This window comes from Phoenix dactylifera, chromosome 3 (genome assembly GCF_051530095.1).
Source record: "Phoenix dactylifera cultivar Ajwa chromosome 3, Ajwa_hap1_PhDact_Kaust_v1.1, whole genome shotgun sequence".
NCBI lineage: Eukaryota > Viridiplantae > Streptophyta > Magnoliopsida > Arecales > Arecaceae > Phoenix > Phoenix dactylifera.
Genome location: NC_143192.1, coordinates 38,786,120 through 38,801,436, shown reverse-complemented (window position 1 = coordinate 38,801,436; position 15,317 = coordinate 38,786,120). Strand labels below are relative to the sequence as shown.

Genomic DNA, 15,317 nt, shown 5'->3' with positions numbered 1-15,317 from the left:
AATTGCTTACAATGGAAACAAGAGCTCAAAATGGTGCTGGAATTAATTCTTCACCATCAGTCCTTGCTACTGAGAGCCAAAATTTAGCTGATCCAGGAATTGGCACAAAAGGTATTAGTTTTTCTAACATGAAGCATAATATATCTTTCAGTTTTTTGATTTATATTTTTTGACAAAAGAGAAAGACTTATTCTAGTTCAAAGATTATGGAAAAAAAGCTTCTTTTGCCTTTTCATATATATAGTCTTCTTATTTTGATCCAGTATAATCTTAAAGCAGGTAAGGCCCATTAAACTTCTCTATTAGTGAATTCTTATTCCATGTTGCACGTTTGCCATTTCTTTCCATACATGTTTATCTGCTTGTCTGGTTATGCTGTCTGGGACATTTGGGTTAACTTGAGATAATATGGTTTCATGCTTTTCTCCAAACTATTAACACATAGACACATGTTTTTTTTGGTTTCCATGTCTTTTTTTCTTTTTAAGCTTTCTTTTCTTTGTATCATTATACCATTAGATTAACAAGGATTGAAAAGCCAAGTGTTTGTCCTTGTATTGGCCAGTATTTACTGTATTTATCTGGCCAATATGCCCCTGCATATGTTGAACTGGGTTTGTGGCTTTGTGCCACTCCTTTTGGTCCATATCAGGGTGTATTGGTTCTGAACTGGCCCTGAACCTCGCCAAACCAAGCAGTAAGATACTGCTTGGGATGAACTTTTAAAGGTTCTTTGCTTGAAAATATTCAAAAAATTGTACAGACTGCTATAATGATTATATGTCTAATTAAGTTTGAATAAGGATGCTTAATTAAATTTTAGAGTTGTTTAATTTTTCATTAATTAGGCATATAATAAGACTTGTCTAATTAAGTTTAAATAAGGATGCTTAATTAAATTTTAGACTTGTTTAATTTTTCATTAAGATACTGCAAGCTTAATTGTCAAAGTTAACATAAAATCATTTTCTTAATTTAAATCTGTTTGATCATCTGAAAAGGAGCTACGAAAAAATTTAGAAATTTGTTTAAGGAAAAAAATAAATTTTCTTAATTGTTTATGTTGGTATTGCATATTAGGGTTCCCTGGGGGCTGGGGCTGTCCTGCATCAGTGCTGGTCATTAAAAAGACATTCGATGTACCAAATAGAATATGATGACAAGTTATTGAATCTGAAAAATTAAAATATGAAACTGATGGATTCAGAAAATTAATTCAAAACATAACATATATGCAAGATGAAACATATAACTGCTGTCATGCATGCAAGATGCTGAAACAAACATCGGTCTGTAGTCTCTAAGAACAAAAAAAAGAAAAAAAAACTAATTGTTGAGAACAGAGATAATGAGAGTTACTAAATTCTTTGAGTCATAGGAGATGGGATATATATCTTGCCCAGTTTATTTGCTGCAGTCGCAATTAGGAATTTGCCTTGTTCGTTTTCCTCCATGCTGGACTATAGATTGTCAATGAATCCAAGATGTTTGTGAACAGATAGCAAAATTGATGCTCAAGATACCTTTGCAATTTAGGATTAGGGTTTGGATGTAGGAAAAAACCAACAAGTGGATTACAGCTCTGATTATCTTCATATCTGAAACATGAAGTTAGCAAAAAAGAACTGACAGCAGATCTTGTGGTGTGTTAAGGGACACAAAGAATATGGGACTTATTTAGAAGATTGCTGGGCTGTGAAGACTTGTGTCGGGGATTAGAAAAGCTGTTGCATGGCTGAAATCATGCTGGGTGAGATAACCTGTCAGCAGTCCAGTTTGATCCTTTAGGAAGGCCTGTTTGATGGCTGCTAACAGCACCTATATTAGGTGGTGCTAGACTGCAGTATAGGACCCATGCACGCGTGTTTAGTCTATCTTTTGTTGTGCATTGGAGAGATCTTGTGTACTTGTACAGGGTTAAGAAACCCAAACAAAACCTCGGTCGTTACAAATAGTATTAAAGCGGACTCGGCTCATTGCTTATGTGTGACTAGTGGATCTCACAGGTTGATCATGATGTTTGTGATTGGATTTGGACCATTGTCCTGACAAGAATGCTAGGCTTTACTCTAAGGGAGTAAGTGAAGACCCATACAGGCGCATGTTTAGTCCCACATTATTCATGCATTGGGGAGATATTGGGTATTTATACAGGGCCAAGGAACCTAAACAAAACCATTCAGCTAGTCTTTTCAGGTGAGGTCCTAGGTTGTTACATGCAAAATGAAAGAATAGTAGAAAAGAAAAAAATAGAAAACAAGATGCAAAGAAAGAGTGAAGAAACTTATGGAATAAAGAAACGTACCTGACTGAAACTGGTTTGATTCTCACTTCCGAGGGCCTTGGATCTGATTTTCCATAAAACCCTAATAGGAGAAGCCTTAAATAGCCATGTGCTTAGTGTTCTTGTTCTTGCTACAATGATATGAACTATATTCTGCACCTATTTTTATTCGTAAGACACCGTCTTGCCTCTACAATTATGCATGTGACTAAACTAATCACTTAAATTCAATCTTTTTCACACTAGACTGAGTAGAACATGGACTAAAGGGACTAAAACAAAAGATAAAATTATAAGTAAGACTCAAAAACCTAACAAGCTCCAATGGTTCGAATGATGCTTGATGATAAGGTTCACAATACCAATTTGTACTTGTACTGGTACCATTCTAGGACCATGTTAGTATAGGTCAGCTTTATGGTATGAATACTCGGTAACCCCCTTGTCTCCAAATTCATGGTGCCACATGATCGAAGTCAATCCAAATACTCGGAAAACTTCTTGAGTGTTGTGTATAAATGCAAAATACTCAATCCATCAAACATTTTTATTTTCATATGATTAATGGACTCTTAGATTATTAGATATATAAATAAATATTCTTTTACTTATTTGCATGTACTCTTGTATTCTATTATTGTTAAGCAGTCTATGTAAATAAATAAATAAATAAATCTTTAAAAACATGAAGACATGATGCTTCTGTGGAATGACATCAGTTATCATACAATTTGCTTTCTTTTTATTATGTGCACTTATCTTAGGAAAATTTATTGATATTAGTTTTTTCTTGATACAAATTGATCAACTTGATTGTTACCAACTTCTTGTACCACTTCAAAAACCTCAGCAAATATAGAGAAGGATGCACTTAATGTTACCTTATTACTTACAAAAATGGAGCATTAAGAAAATAATTCATACAAAAATGTAAATAATGAATTTGGAGGCCAAAATTAGTTGTACAGGTGCATAATGTCCATGTGAATGTGTATCGGTTAATGCCTTATGTTGATATACTACATGTTATGGTATATATTAGCCGAACCATCGAAATAGGACGGTTTGGTCCATACTGAACCATCCCGAATTAGACGATTCGGTCTATACAAAATCGAACTAGTCAAGAATCAGGATGGTTCAGATAGTCAGAAAGGTTTCTGCAAAAGTGGCCTTAAGGCATGTCGAGTTTGTGTATTATAAATTTAACGAGGCTTGCGATGTCCCTTAAATAACCTCCAAGCCTCCCTGACCCCTTTGATTGTTTGACATCTCTCTCTTCCTTCCTCGTTCCTCCCCCTATCCCCTTGGGTCCTCCATAATTAGAGTTTTGAAGCTCCATGTTACCCAACCGTAGGCTCCATCGGTGATAGTGACACTGCGCTCTCCTCAATCGTTGTTGAAGGTGACTTCGATCCCCTCGATCGTGACCAAACTTAGCTATTGCTCTCTTTGTTCCCCCCTCCCTCTTTCTCCTTCTTCCCTCTCTCCCCGTCGCTCATTCACCCCTTCTTCTCTCCCCACCCCCTAGTTATCCTAAGATTAGCATTAAGGTTAGGGCTTTTCTCTCCTTCTCTCTCTTCCTCCCTCTTCTTCTCCCTATCTTCCTCTACATGGACCCCTCTCTCTCCCTCTCCCTCCCTCCTCTCTCTCTCTTCCTTGTTTTCTTCCCTCTCCGTACTTGAGTGTGCTCTTAATCGGAGTGGTACGCATGTGTACTGTACCGAACTGTCGCCGGCCAGTATGAGCCTTGGTACCGGTCTGGCAGACCTTGGCATGTACAATACCCACCTTTGGTTTATAGATTGTACATGTTAGGTAGTTGATATTTCAAACATTGCATACTAACTAGTGGATACACTTTTAATGTGTTATAGTGGATTGCGACATAGGTCCAGATACCACTACTAGTTAAGTTATCTTTAGGATTGGATAAGTGATGTAGCACATGGTGCTGCAAAATAAAGGAGAAAAAATAGCGGACTCGTGAATGAATAATAAAATTAGTATGAATTTTGCAAAATAGCCCACTAAATTTGGATATTTGCTTCTTGAGCTTTCTTGTATGATCATCTTATGCTGTAGAATAAAATGAGATAGTGTAATGGTGACGTGAAAGCTAAATAATAGATGAATATATCTAAAAGTATAAGAGCATAAACATGAGGGCAAAAAAAATAGATGTGTTGCAAGTGTCCTTGCCAAGGTTTGGTGAACAGGTATCGTGAACCGTATTGGTGAACTATCGGTATGGTATAGTATGGGCTGTGCCATGTTGAAGTGTACTGAAATAGGGAGAGGGAGGGGCAGAGAGAGAAGGGAGGAGAGAGAGGGGGAGAAGGAGAGGGCAGGAGGGACTATAACTAAGGTTTGCCGTCTCGGTACCGGACCCCGTACTGGTGCCACACTAATATAGTATCGATATAGTATTGTACATATTTTTTTGGCGTACCGAGTGTCGGTACGCCACCGATATCGGTACCGGTATGGTACAGTACGTTCGGTACCGTCCGGTTTGGTACGGTACGACATACCATGATTATAACCCTAAACCTAATAGAGTGAGAGAAAGAGAGAGAGGGAGCAGAGGGACTTACCAGTGACGGCCGACATTGTCAGCGAGTGGCATCCGACAGCATAGGTACCTTCAAAGGCAGTCCGAGGAGCGAGTGGATAAGAAAGGGCCTCGAAGGCTCTCAAACCATAGAATGGGTGGGGTGGAAGGCATTTTATATATGAACTAACTTGAGCAGCTGTACCGTCCTAAGCTAGCATCGCTATGGCTCCGTACGAGCAGTTCGACTCGGTTTAGCATTCACTAATCCTTGCTAACAAACATGTTATAAAGAGCCACTCACAATATATCTTCGTAACTTTGAACTTAATGCAGGAATATGAGCTAAAACATATGCATCATGGGTTACTACGATGAACTTGAGATCTGCTCATGACCAAATATATCTTAAGGGGCATATATGATGGTGACGATATATATTGAAGCAAAATGCATTTAATTGTATATGTAGTAGTAGTATCTCTTATGCAGGTTTTCAAGTAATCAACTTTGTAAGCCTAAAGCAAAAATCCAAAGGAGGAGATAGATGGAGAATTTGGCAATAGACTTGTTTGTTGCCCCTTTGATGCTCGAGACACATGGAATCAAATGGTCATGATAAAATCATTCCATACATTCTAAACCGTTGCTAAATTCTAAATTGTCTTGTTGATCAAATATGGCTTAGGTTTTTGGATAAGATTGCCTGCTTAGTATTGTGGCAACATTTTGTCGTTCCATTCAAGGATGTAAGGTGGCTTTTTTATAATGAACAACAGGAACTTTGTTATCCAATCATCAACATCCAGTCCCATGTGGTTATGTTCATCTAAATTTACTACAATACCAGAATATCCTAGATCATCCATGCCACTTCCTTTTTAGTGCACATTTCTTTCCCAAATTGGTATGTTTTAACTAGAATTATAGATCTAAGTAGAATCTAGAAAGAACAACGAAGAATCGGTGAAAGAGGAAGGAGATGAATGGTAGGAGGAACTAAAAGAAGAAGAGAAGAAAAATAAAAGGAGTACTACTACTAGTGGTCTTCTTTGTAGCTTAGGTACGTATGGCTTGTCTTTAATTTCTTTGATTTACTCTCTATCTATTGTCTTCGTTATATATATATATATATATATATATATATATATATATATATATATATATATATATATATATATATATATATATATATATATATATATATATATATATATTGAGAGACTTTGGATATATAAGTTTTTATTTTTATTTTGCAGAGAATACTTATAAATTATAACAACTGAAAATGGAGATACATAAATCGCCTTCTTCAAACACCTCTAAGGCTAGGAACTAGCAAGAAAAGGCCTTCAAATTGCATGTTGGGTCCATTCCGAATATGTAATGAATGTCATTAATTGCTGGATACAGCTACTAAATGTGTCGAGTACTTATGTATTCTATTTTGTTAAAATAAAAGGGCTCCATGTGCTTATGGATAGACCTGGGAATAATTCCTCGATACCTCAAGGGATGATAAGCAGGTTTTTTTTCCTCCTTTTCGATGGATGTTGATGTTTCACTAATGGATAGTTAATTTCAGATTCCCATGTTGATGTCATTGTTTGAGATTTATTATGGCCCATGAAGTTGAATGATGACTGAATGATAGAGTTTGTGGATTTTGATCTTATTGTATGAAGTGTAAGCTATTTTTGTGATAACCCTTTATAATCTATGAGTGCTTTATTTATGTACATGTAAATAATTATTTTATATAGTGAGCTTAGCTATATCATATTTTATTTATCTTTTAAATTGCCTGATTAATATGTATATATTGTGCCATATCATATCATATATCCATGCCGTAAAGCTTGGGAGGATTTTCTGAATTGGAATGTCATCAAAAGTATGATAAAAATTTTCTATCTGATGTGTCATTTGTGCTAACTTACTCTTGAAAATGTGTCTTTTCTAAATTCATCATTTTTTATGATTAACATGGGTTTGTTGTTGCCCCCTTCAATAAAATACTGGCTCTACCAGTTGTCCTAGCCTTGGAGAAGTCCTAGGGTTGGATGGCTCATTATAAAATTTTTCATATAGTGAGGTAAACTAGTTCTCACTAAACATATCTTTATTTCACCATGTGCAGCTCAAGGTTTTTTAAGTCGATGTACAGATTTGTATTGGTTACTGGCTGGTACGGGATGACTGCATTGAATTATGTTATGGGTTGTATATGTACTAAGCAAGAATAAGCAGAAGGTGTGAAAACACCTTCAAACTCGTCCTTAGTGGTGTCAAGTGGTGCGTGGTTCATTAGAAGTTGGTTTACAGCAGTTTAAGGTGGTTTAGGTCCATTGATCTAGGGATCAGTCCTAAGGGGGTGCGAGATGCCGGATTCTTGTGACAGTATGAGCCACTGCAGGATGTAACATGGTATTTTAGTCATTAGGATTCATCAATCACTTACTACCTGCAGACTATATTATGTGATAATTTTCCATGGGCAATTCTGATGGTAGATGGTGGACCTACTTAGAAGTTTGTGAATTGCATCTAGACTTGAAACTTTTGCAATGATGTTGATGCACAATTGATTTCAAAAACCAAATTATTTCTATTATTTTTGATACTTAATAAATCATTAGAGATTTCTTCCACGGGCATCCTAAAAGTACAATTTTATTGCTTTCGGGTTTTTTTTAGAGTAGTAAGGTTGTGATAGAATGGGTTTTCAACTTCATGTTAAATTTTCTCTCATCTTATAATATGCCGGAATTTAGATCCGCCAGTAAATAAAGTAGAAGTCCTATTCAGAGAATTATTTACGTCTAAGATAAGGTTTTGTTCTGCTTATTGAATAATAATTTTACATAATTTTGGTTCATATGATTTTTTTATTGGTTAACTAAGTTGAATCCTGTGGCTGAAAGATTGTTAGCAGTTGTTGTTTAATGTCTATCTTGTTGGCCTTGGGTTTCCCTTGAAATATTCCTACTTGCCTAATGCCTATTTCTTTCAGCTAAATGTTTTATTTTTTCAAAAAAAAAAAAACAACAGCATTGGTGGATTCTACAGCACAGATTGGAAATGCAGATGTCGTTGATCGGCAAGAGGAAATCTATCAAGAGGTGACTTATCGCAGCTTTCCTTTCTTGTAATTTCCATTGATATGTTTTTTGTGTTTTATATTATTCATTTGCATAAAATAAATGAAAATTCATTGCAGTGCTAGACAGACCTAAGTTGTTCTTTCAAAAGAATAGAGATGCCCCATGAAGTTTAATCTGTTGGTTAATTTAAAAATTAAATTAGCATAAGAAAGAAACTTAGAGATTTCACCTCTGCATTCTATTAGTTTTGATGGTTTTCCTCAATTGCAGATAATGTCCTGGAAGAAGTACTCTACAGAGCTCAATGAATTCAATGGAAGGATTACTCTGAAGATTGCGCAGTTTCATGTATTATATCTGTTGACCCATAAAGCTTTAGATTTCCCTACAAGTTAAATAGAAGAAATGTTTGAAAATCTAGTTTTTTTCTGCTAATCAATCTTGTCTTCCCCCTTCCCCCCTTATTTCTACAGCATGAAGGTGTCAATGCGGCGGCAACAAAACAATCAAAACAGTTTGAAAAAGCAAAATCGTGCCAGTCTGCATCACGGCTCATATTAAATCTTTTACATACATCTAAGAGCAACATCAATTCTGATGTGATGAGGAAGTTTCCTTTGCTTCAGAATTTTATGAGCAATTTCATAAATTCAAGAAAGAATAGGAGTGTTCCTTCTCAGCCTCAGGGACATTCTCAGTCCATGCCACAGCATCTACCATCTCAAGTTTCTCAGCTGCAGCAGCATGATAATCATGTAAACGAGGTGCAACGGATAAACTTGCCGTGCTCGGTAGCATCAATGCAGTCAGCTGCTGCACCAAGCATGCAGCTTGGATCCATGCCTTTATCAACGGCTGTTAATGTTCCAACAACACAGCAGAACATGGCAAATACACTGCAGCCAACTCCTAGCTTGGATCCAACGAAGCAAGGATCTTTGGACTCCATGAAACAGGGAACTGTGGGCTTGGTGCAACAGGATGATGTTGGATCCTTGCAGACTACCATCAGTGCATCTCAACAGCTACATCAAGTGACACAGTTGCCGCTGCACCAGATGCCACAGCATCAAAAAAATGATGTAAATGAGTTGAAGGGGAGACAAAGCTCTGGCATCAAATCAGGATTATATCAACAACATTACCCTTCAGGTCAGCACCATAATTATTCTCATCAACAACTTAAGGCAGGTGTCTCTTTTCCAATTTCTTCTCCTCAAAACCTTCAACCTACTTCACCTCAAGTTTCTCAGCATTCATCGCCTCAAAAAATTGATCAGAACATTCTATTGTCATCTCTTCCAAAAGAGCAAACACCTTCGCAGTCTGCAAACTCAACCTTTATTTCGTCTCCTTATGCTCCCACAACTCCCTCTCCAGTACCTGGAGATCCTGAGAAACATTTTAGCATTTCATCATTATCAAATGCTGTAATTATTGGACATCAACAAGCATTTTCTTCCCCTCAAAGTCATCCTATTACTATCTCTACACCTGGGATTTCAGCCTCACAATTGCTTGAAGAATTTTCGAGTCCAGATGGGTGTGAGGCGAATGTTGTATTTACAACTCTGGGCAAATCAAATGCCAAAGAACAGCCTATAAATCGCTTAATCAAAGCGGTCAGTCAACTTTTCTAAAGCGCTTTTATATATTGGTCTTTATATGATTTTGTGAAAACTTGGTAATTAATCAAGAAAAGTTATTAGACCATTTTCTATGTTCAATTATTTGCATTCATGGATCTGAAATATTGATTCTCAACATCTGCAATATAGCTAAAACTTTGTAAGTGTTTATTGATGAGGATTTTGCTGCATTTCACATTGTAAAGCTAGATTTTTGTAGTCATTATGAATGTTACTTACATGTTATATTAACTTTTAATCATTATGAAGTTACAGGCTGCATTGAATATGGGACATGTTTTTTTGATATCATTTAATAAAAAATTTCATTCAGACATCCATGTATCTGAAGTTATTAAAATTTTAAACTTGTATTTTATTTGCAAAAGCCATGTTTTTACAAGGTTATTTAGTGATTGATGTCGCCATTTCCCATACGCATTCTTGTGCCTCTTGAAGCTCCTATTAGTTCCATGGAATCGCTGATTGAATAGATTGATGATCTTGTGTGGAGCTGTCAAAGTGTAAGCCCCAGTCAAAGTGATCTCAATCTTCAATCATCAATCCAACATCTTATCATGATTGGGGGTCCTGCAAGAGAATTACAGTCTCTCTTTGAAAAAAAGAAATCATATCAGTTGAGGTCAAAAGGAATTTCCTTAATTCCAGAAATTTTGTGTTTTTTTACAATCACCTCATCAGTTCAAACCCGATTTTTAAATATTTCATAATTTTTACTCTTTTCTCACATTCTTCCGTTTTTTCTCTTCCTTTTTCTTCTTCTTGATTCTTTTCCTTAAAATTTTAGAAATTACTTTTTTATAAACTAAGAAACAGCTTCCAGTTCTGCTTGAACTAGTGTGAGCTAGTTCAACAAGCGGTTGACCTGTTATGGTTGGTATTTGGTAACCTGGTCTTTTCCATGAACTGGATGTACACTGGTAGAGGCCAAAATTTACTGGTTAGGGTGAATTTATTAAATATTGGGCTGTCCAGAATCTGATTCCAACCATTTTCTAATTCATGATTTGATTAAGTAAATAATAGATTTGCTTTCAACTATAGCATAATCTGATGAGAAGGTTTTCCGGTGCATGTCCTTTTCTTTTTTCTTTTCTTCAATTGTTAGATTTTATGCTCTTTTTTTACAACCTACTAATGCTTAAAAGTGCTATCTAAACATTCGAATGGCTGTCTAGAATCTCTAGATGCTTGGATGGGTGTTTCATCCATCAAATGGTTATTTTAATAAATTCTTGAATTGACTATATTTGGAGGCCGGTCTATATGTCTGCCTGGGACATCCAAGGACTGGATGTTAAACATTTTTAGTGGAGAAAGAGCATTATATGTGCACAAGATAAAATCATGTTGGTCAACAATTTCAAGCATTTGCAAAATAATGTAGGGCTCTTTAATTTATCGAGGCTCTTATGTATCTTGTTGTCCAGCCTTTTGGCATGCTACAGCTGCAGGAAGTGAAAAAGTTATTTTTTTTATTTAGGGCTATTTACTTTCTTCGAAATTCTGGTCCAGAGACTGTCTTGTTGCTGCACTTGTATCAATATTTAAACAGCTTGCTTAAAGGTATGCCTCATGTGTTGTAAATATTTCCTATATAAAAATATAACGTATTGGTAGGCGCCGGTACCGGTCCGAACCAGTATCGAACCGGTACCACTGGTTTAGCTTAATTCACGCATCCAAAATATTTGGAAGATACATGCCAGTACGGTTGGCCGGTACCAATTTTTAACACCGAACCAGACCGGTCAGAGCCGGTACTGGTTCGGTATGGGCTGAACCGGCTGGTACAGGCCGGTTCAGCATTCCTTGCTTGGTACCAATTGTATAGATAAGAAGTTAGCTACTAATATGTTAGCATGCATATGCAGTATGTTTTCCAAGATTTAAGAAGTATGAAAACTTTATTGTTTTTGCTACTCTTTCAGGTACAATCCTTATCACCAAAGAAGCTGAGCTCCTCTGTTAATGATATTCGCTCTGTTATCAGCATGATTGATGGAATAGCAGGCTCAGCACCTGGAAATGGTTCCAGAGCTGCTCTTGGTGAAGATTTAGTTGCCTCAACAAAGTTCCATTTGGAAGCTCAGGAACTCATGTCACAGGATGGAAATAATATGACAAAAAAATTGAAGCGTGATATAACTGCCAGGCCCTTGAATGTTATGCCATCAGCTGGCAGCATGAGTGATAGTTTCCAACAATCTGAACTTGAATCAACTTCAACATCCAATTTCAAGAGACAAAAAGTTGAGGTATGGTATAATCCAATTCGTTTTCTTGTGTAGCATCACTAAATGTTTTCTATTATTAATGTATGTTACCTTTAAGTCTGCAGTGTTCAGCTTTTATGTCTAAATTATAAATTCTTGTGTACAATTAAGCCGTTTTCCCCAAGGATAAATGTCAATTATGCTTCAGAGTGGTGGTTTTTGTTAGCTTGGACTTATTATACAGAATAAGGAGAGATAGATGAAGATATATGTAATAGAACTAGAGCTAGTTGGATGAAGCGTAGAGGTGCCTTTGGGGTTTTATGTGATAAATAAGGTATTGCTGATAATCTATAGAACGACTCGGGGGTTTCATGAATTTACCTAAATAATAGGCAAGCAAAAAAGAACCAACGAAAAGAGGTGGGTCTAGCAGAAATGAGAATTTTGACATGGATTTATGTTTTTTTATTGAAAAAAGAAAGATCGAGGGTGAAATTCCATTGGAGTTGCTGAAATTATGGAAATGATGGGAGAATCATCAAATTCGGTATGAGCAATATTCAGTGAGGACCTAATGGGGCACCAGCAAAGATAGGTTCTAATATGTTTTAAAAGATGTAGAAGCATAGAAGAGAAGACATAAGGTCACGTAGATGGTGATTGTGAAGAAGGATTTGGAAAAGCTTGAACTAATACTATGGATGGCCCTGGAAAAGTAAAAACTATGTCAAAACTGTTTGAGCTAATTACAATCCATAAAGCCAATGCCATATATTGTGACAAAGCTGGATGATTATTGTTAATGTTTGAGTAAAACAACCCTTACTCAAGAAATTTTCCATTTTTGACAAATTAAAACAACATTTATTTCTTGGATATCAATTAGATAATGATTGAACTGTTCCAGAAATAATTTATGATAGATCATGCTTAATCAAGATAATAAGGTGGGCTTGTAACAAATAGTCCAGAAACTGCCATATGAGGTTTAATTTTTTGAATAGTACATTTCCAAACAACATAATCAAATCCTCTAAAGATGTAATTCTGTGGAGATGACCTTATGTTAAGCACAAAATTACAGCTTCGAAAGAAAATGCAGATTTTTTTAAAATTATTTTTAGTACATTGACAGATGCATTATGTAGTTGGTTTCCAGAGGTGAGGCATGTCTATGTGAACTGATATTTTATTATTGTATACTCGTTCTTTTCTTTTCTCATTATTAAATTGCAATGGAAATATATTAGACGAGCATCTGGAACTAGTTCCAAGGCTTAAGATGATGTAAATTAAAATTACATGTGCACATAAATTTTTATAAGCCTTGAAAGAACAGTTGCACATTGTCTATCATCTAATATCATCATGCTACTTAGTTTTTGGTATTCTTACTGTCTATTAAGATCTCCTCGATGCAGGTCAACCATGCTCTACTGGAAAAGATCAACGAGATAAATCAAAAATTGATTGGTATGGTGATAACTGCAAGTGAAGATGCTGATATGGTTGTTGCTGCAGCTGGGGGAGAAGGGACAGTTATCAAATGTTGTTTTAATGCTGTGTTTCTTTGTCCGAACTTGAAATCACAGTTCGCTTCAGATCAGATGGTGAGCCCTAAATAGCCAAAAGGCAGAGGTACATATATGAACTCCTCATTGATCTATCTAGTATTGATTCAACATTTTGTTTATGCAGTCTCCAATTGTGCCTCTGAGGATTCTCATTCCTACCAATTATCCAAAATCATCCCCCATACTTCTAGACATGTTACCAAGTGAACTGAGGTGAGATGAAATTGTTGTGATTTTCATGCTTAGGGGTTTGAGTTCACCACTCCCTTCTATATCTGACCTGCAATTTTTCTTATTCAATCATGTGTTCCTATAGCAAGGAGTTCGGAGATCTTTCTGTCAAGGCATGGTCAAGGTTCAGAATGTCCCTCCGTGACCTTCCACAGCCCCTTTTGCTTAGAGAAATCGTAAAGACATGGGATGCCTGTGCACACAAAGTTATTGATGAGTACGCTCAGCAAACCGGAGGCGGTAGCTTCAGCTCTAGGTTTGGTGCTTGGGAGAATTGTGTCAGTTCGTGACCGTGCTGCCGTCAACAACATGGATTTCTGAGGTCTTATGGGTATTTAGCCATAATTAACTAATCATCATGATGGCCATTTTTATGAAGGATGCCTGTTGAAGACCATAAAAATTTGAACAAGGGAGTTAGCAAACAAACAGCTGGGGACAACAATTTCTTCTGAATTTTTGCTAATTGTAATTCATTTGTCATAGGTCCCATATATATATTTTTTCTTGTGTTATTTAGAAAGCAACAACCTGGCATTCTTGGGGTTTCATATGCAGATTCAACAGCTGCATTAGTGCACTCGAGATGGAATCAATGTCTTATATTGTGTGACATAGACTGTTTAGTCTTCTTGTTATGCCATATTGATTATACAATATACTGGTTCAAACCTGGTTTCAGACAATTTCTTTTTTACATTAAAAAATGAAAGTGTACATAATAGAATTTGATTTTCTGTATATCATGGAGTATAACTCCCCTGCAATCAATTTTAGCCTGAGGCTTCCATATGTGGTGCACCTGTCGGCTTGACTGTTTAATGAAGTAACAAACATGTGGTACGAATGAGTTTGGCAACTAAGGTGGCTGAAAGAAATGAGTTGTCCATCATCTTTCTCATACGCGTCATATATGTCTGCTTAAAACCCTGTTATATATGATTCTTGAGTTTTGATGTCTGAAAAGTTGAATGTGCTATATGGAACCTATTTTTCTCTGCGATGCTTGAGAAAATCTTGGGCCTCACGAATCATAAAGGGTGACTTCAGAAAGATTTAGTTTGCTTTGTCCTACTTGTATAAAGATTTACTTTGTTTTTAAGCTCCTGACTTTACAGGCATTGCATAAGCCTTCCATCCTATTTTTTCAAGATGATTCTGTAACTCTGATCCAAATTATGTTGTTATGTAGGTTCATTCATAATTTATGGCATGATAAAACTGAAGACAATATTGATAACATAGAAATCTGTCTGATAACAATGCATCTAGCTGGTTTATGAAATTCATAGTCAATTTTTTTACTAAATTTTCACTTTGTTCTCACGCAACCATAATCATAATCAGTCAAACCTTCTTTCAATTATTTGAAAGCTTTACGAATTCTCATTCAGCAAGCAATTCTATTTGGACCTCTCAAATTATTTAAAAAGGTTAGTTACATTTCAAGCTTTACCATTTTGGTTATCTACCTTCCATCCATTTTATAACAAGCTATTCTTACGCTGAATAATCTGCTATTGCAGTCATTATCTTTTTCTTTGTTATAATGGATATAATATAACAAAGGGGGCCCAAACCTGTTACAGGCTGCTGTAAGATTACAAAATCATCTTAAACCTTCTAACAAGAATAGATTGCTTACAATTTGCTACAATTTTTGACTTTTAGTCTTTAGATACAAATTAAAAAATTTTATTTT

At 36.0% G+C, this 15,317-nt stretch overlaps 1 protein-coding gene across 3 annotated transcripts in view; it reads left to right on the top strand.

Annotated features, from left to right (window-relative positions):
* LOC120109136 (uncharacterized) overlaps nucleotides 1-14,301 on the top strand; it is a 106,478-nt gene extending 92,177 nt beyond the window's left edge. For all 3 annotated transcript variants that reach the window (XM_089929635.1, XM_089929634.1, XM_089929633.1), the window contains 5 exons: nucleotides 8,569-9,564; nucleotides 11,523-11,849; nucleotides 13,232-13,420; nucleotides 13,509-13,597; nucleotides 13,701-14,301. In XM_089929635.1, coding sequence (XP_089785761.1) covers nucleotides 8,569-9,564; nucleotides 11,523-11,849; nucleotides 13,232-13,420; nucleotides 13,509-13,597; nucleotides 13,701-13,905 — 1,806 coding nt within the window. In that variant the 3' untranslated portion in view covers nucleotides 13,906-14,301. The remainder of the gene's footprint in view (nucleotides 1-8,568; nucleotides 9,565-11,522; nucleotides 11,850-13,231; nucleotides 13,421-13,508; nucleotides 13,598-13,700) is intronic.
* Nucleotides 14,302-15,317: the final 1,016 nt, after the last annotated feature.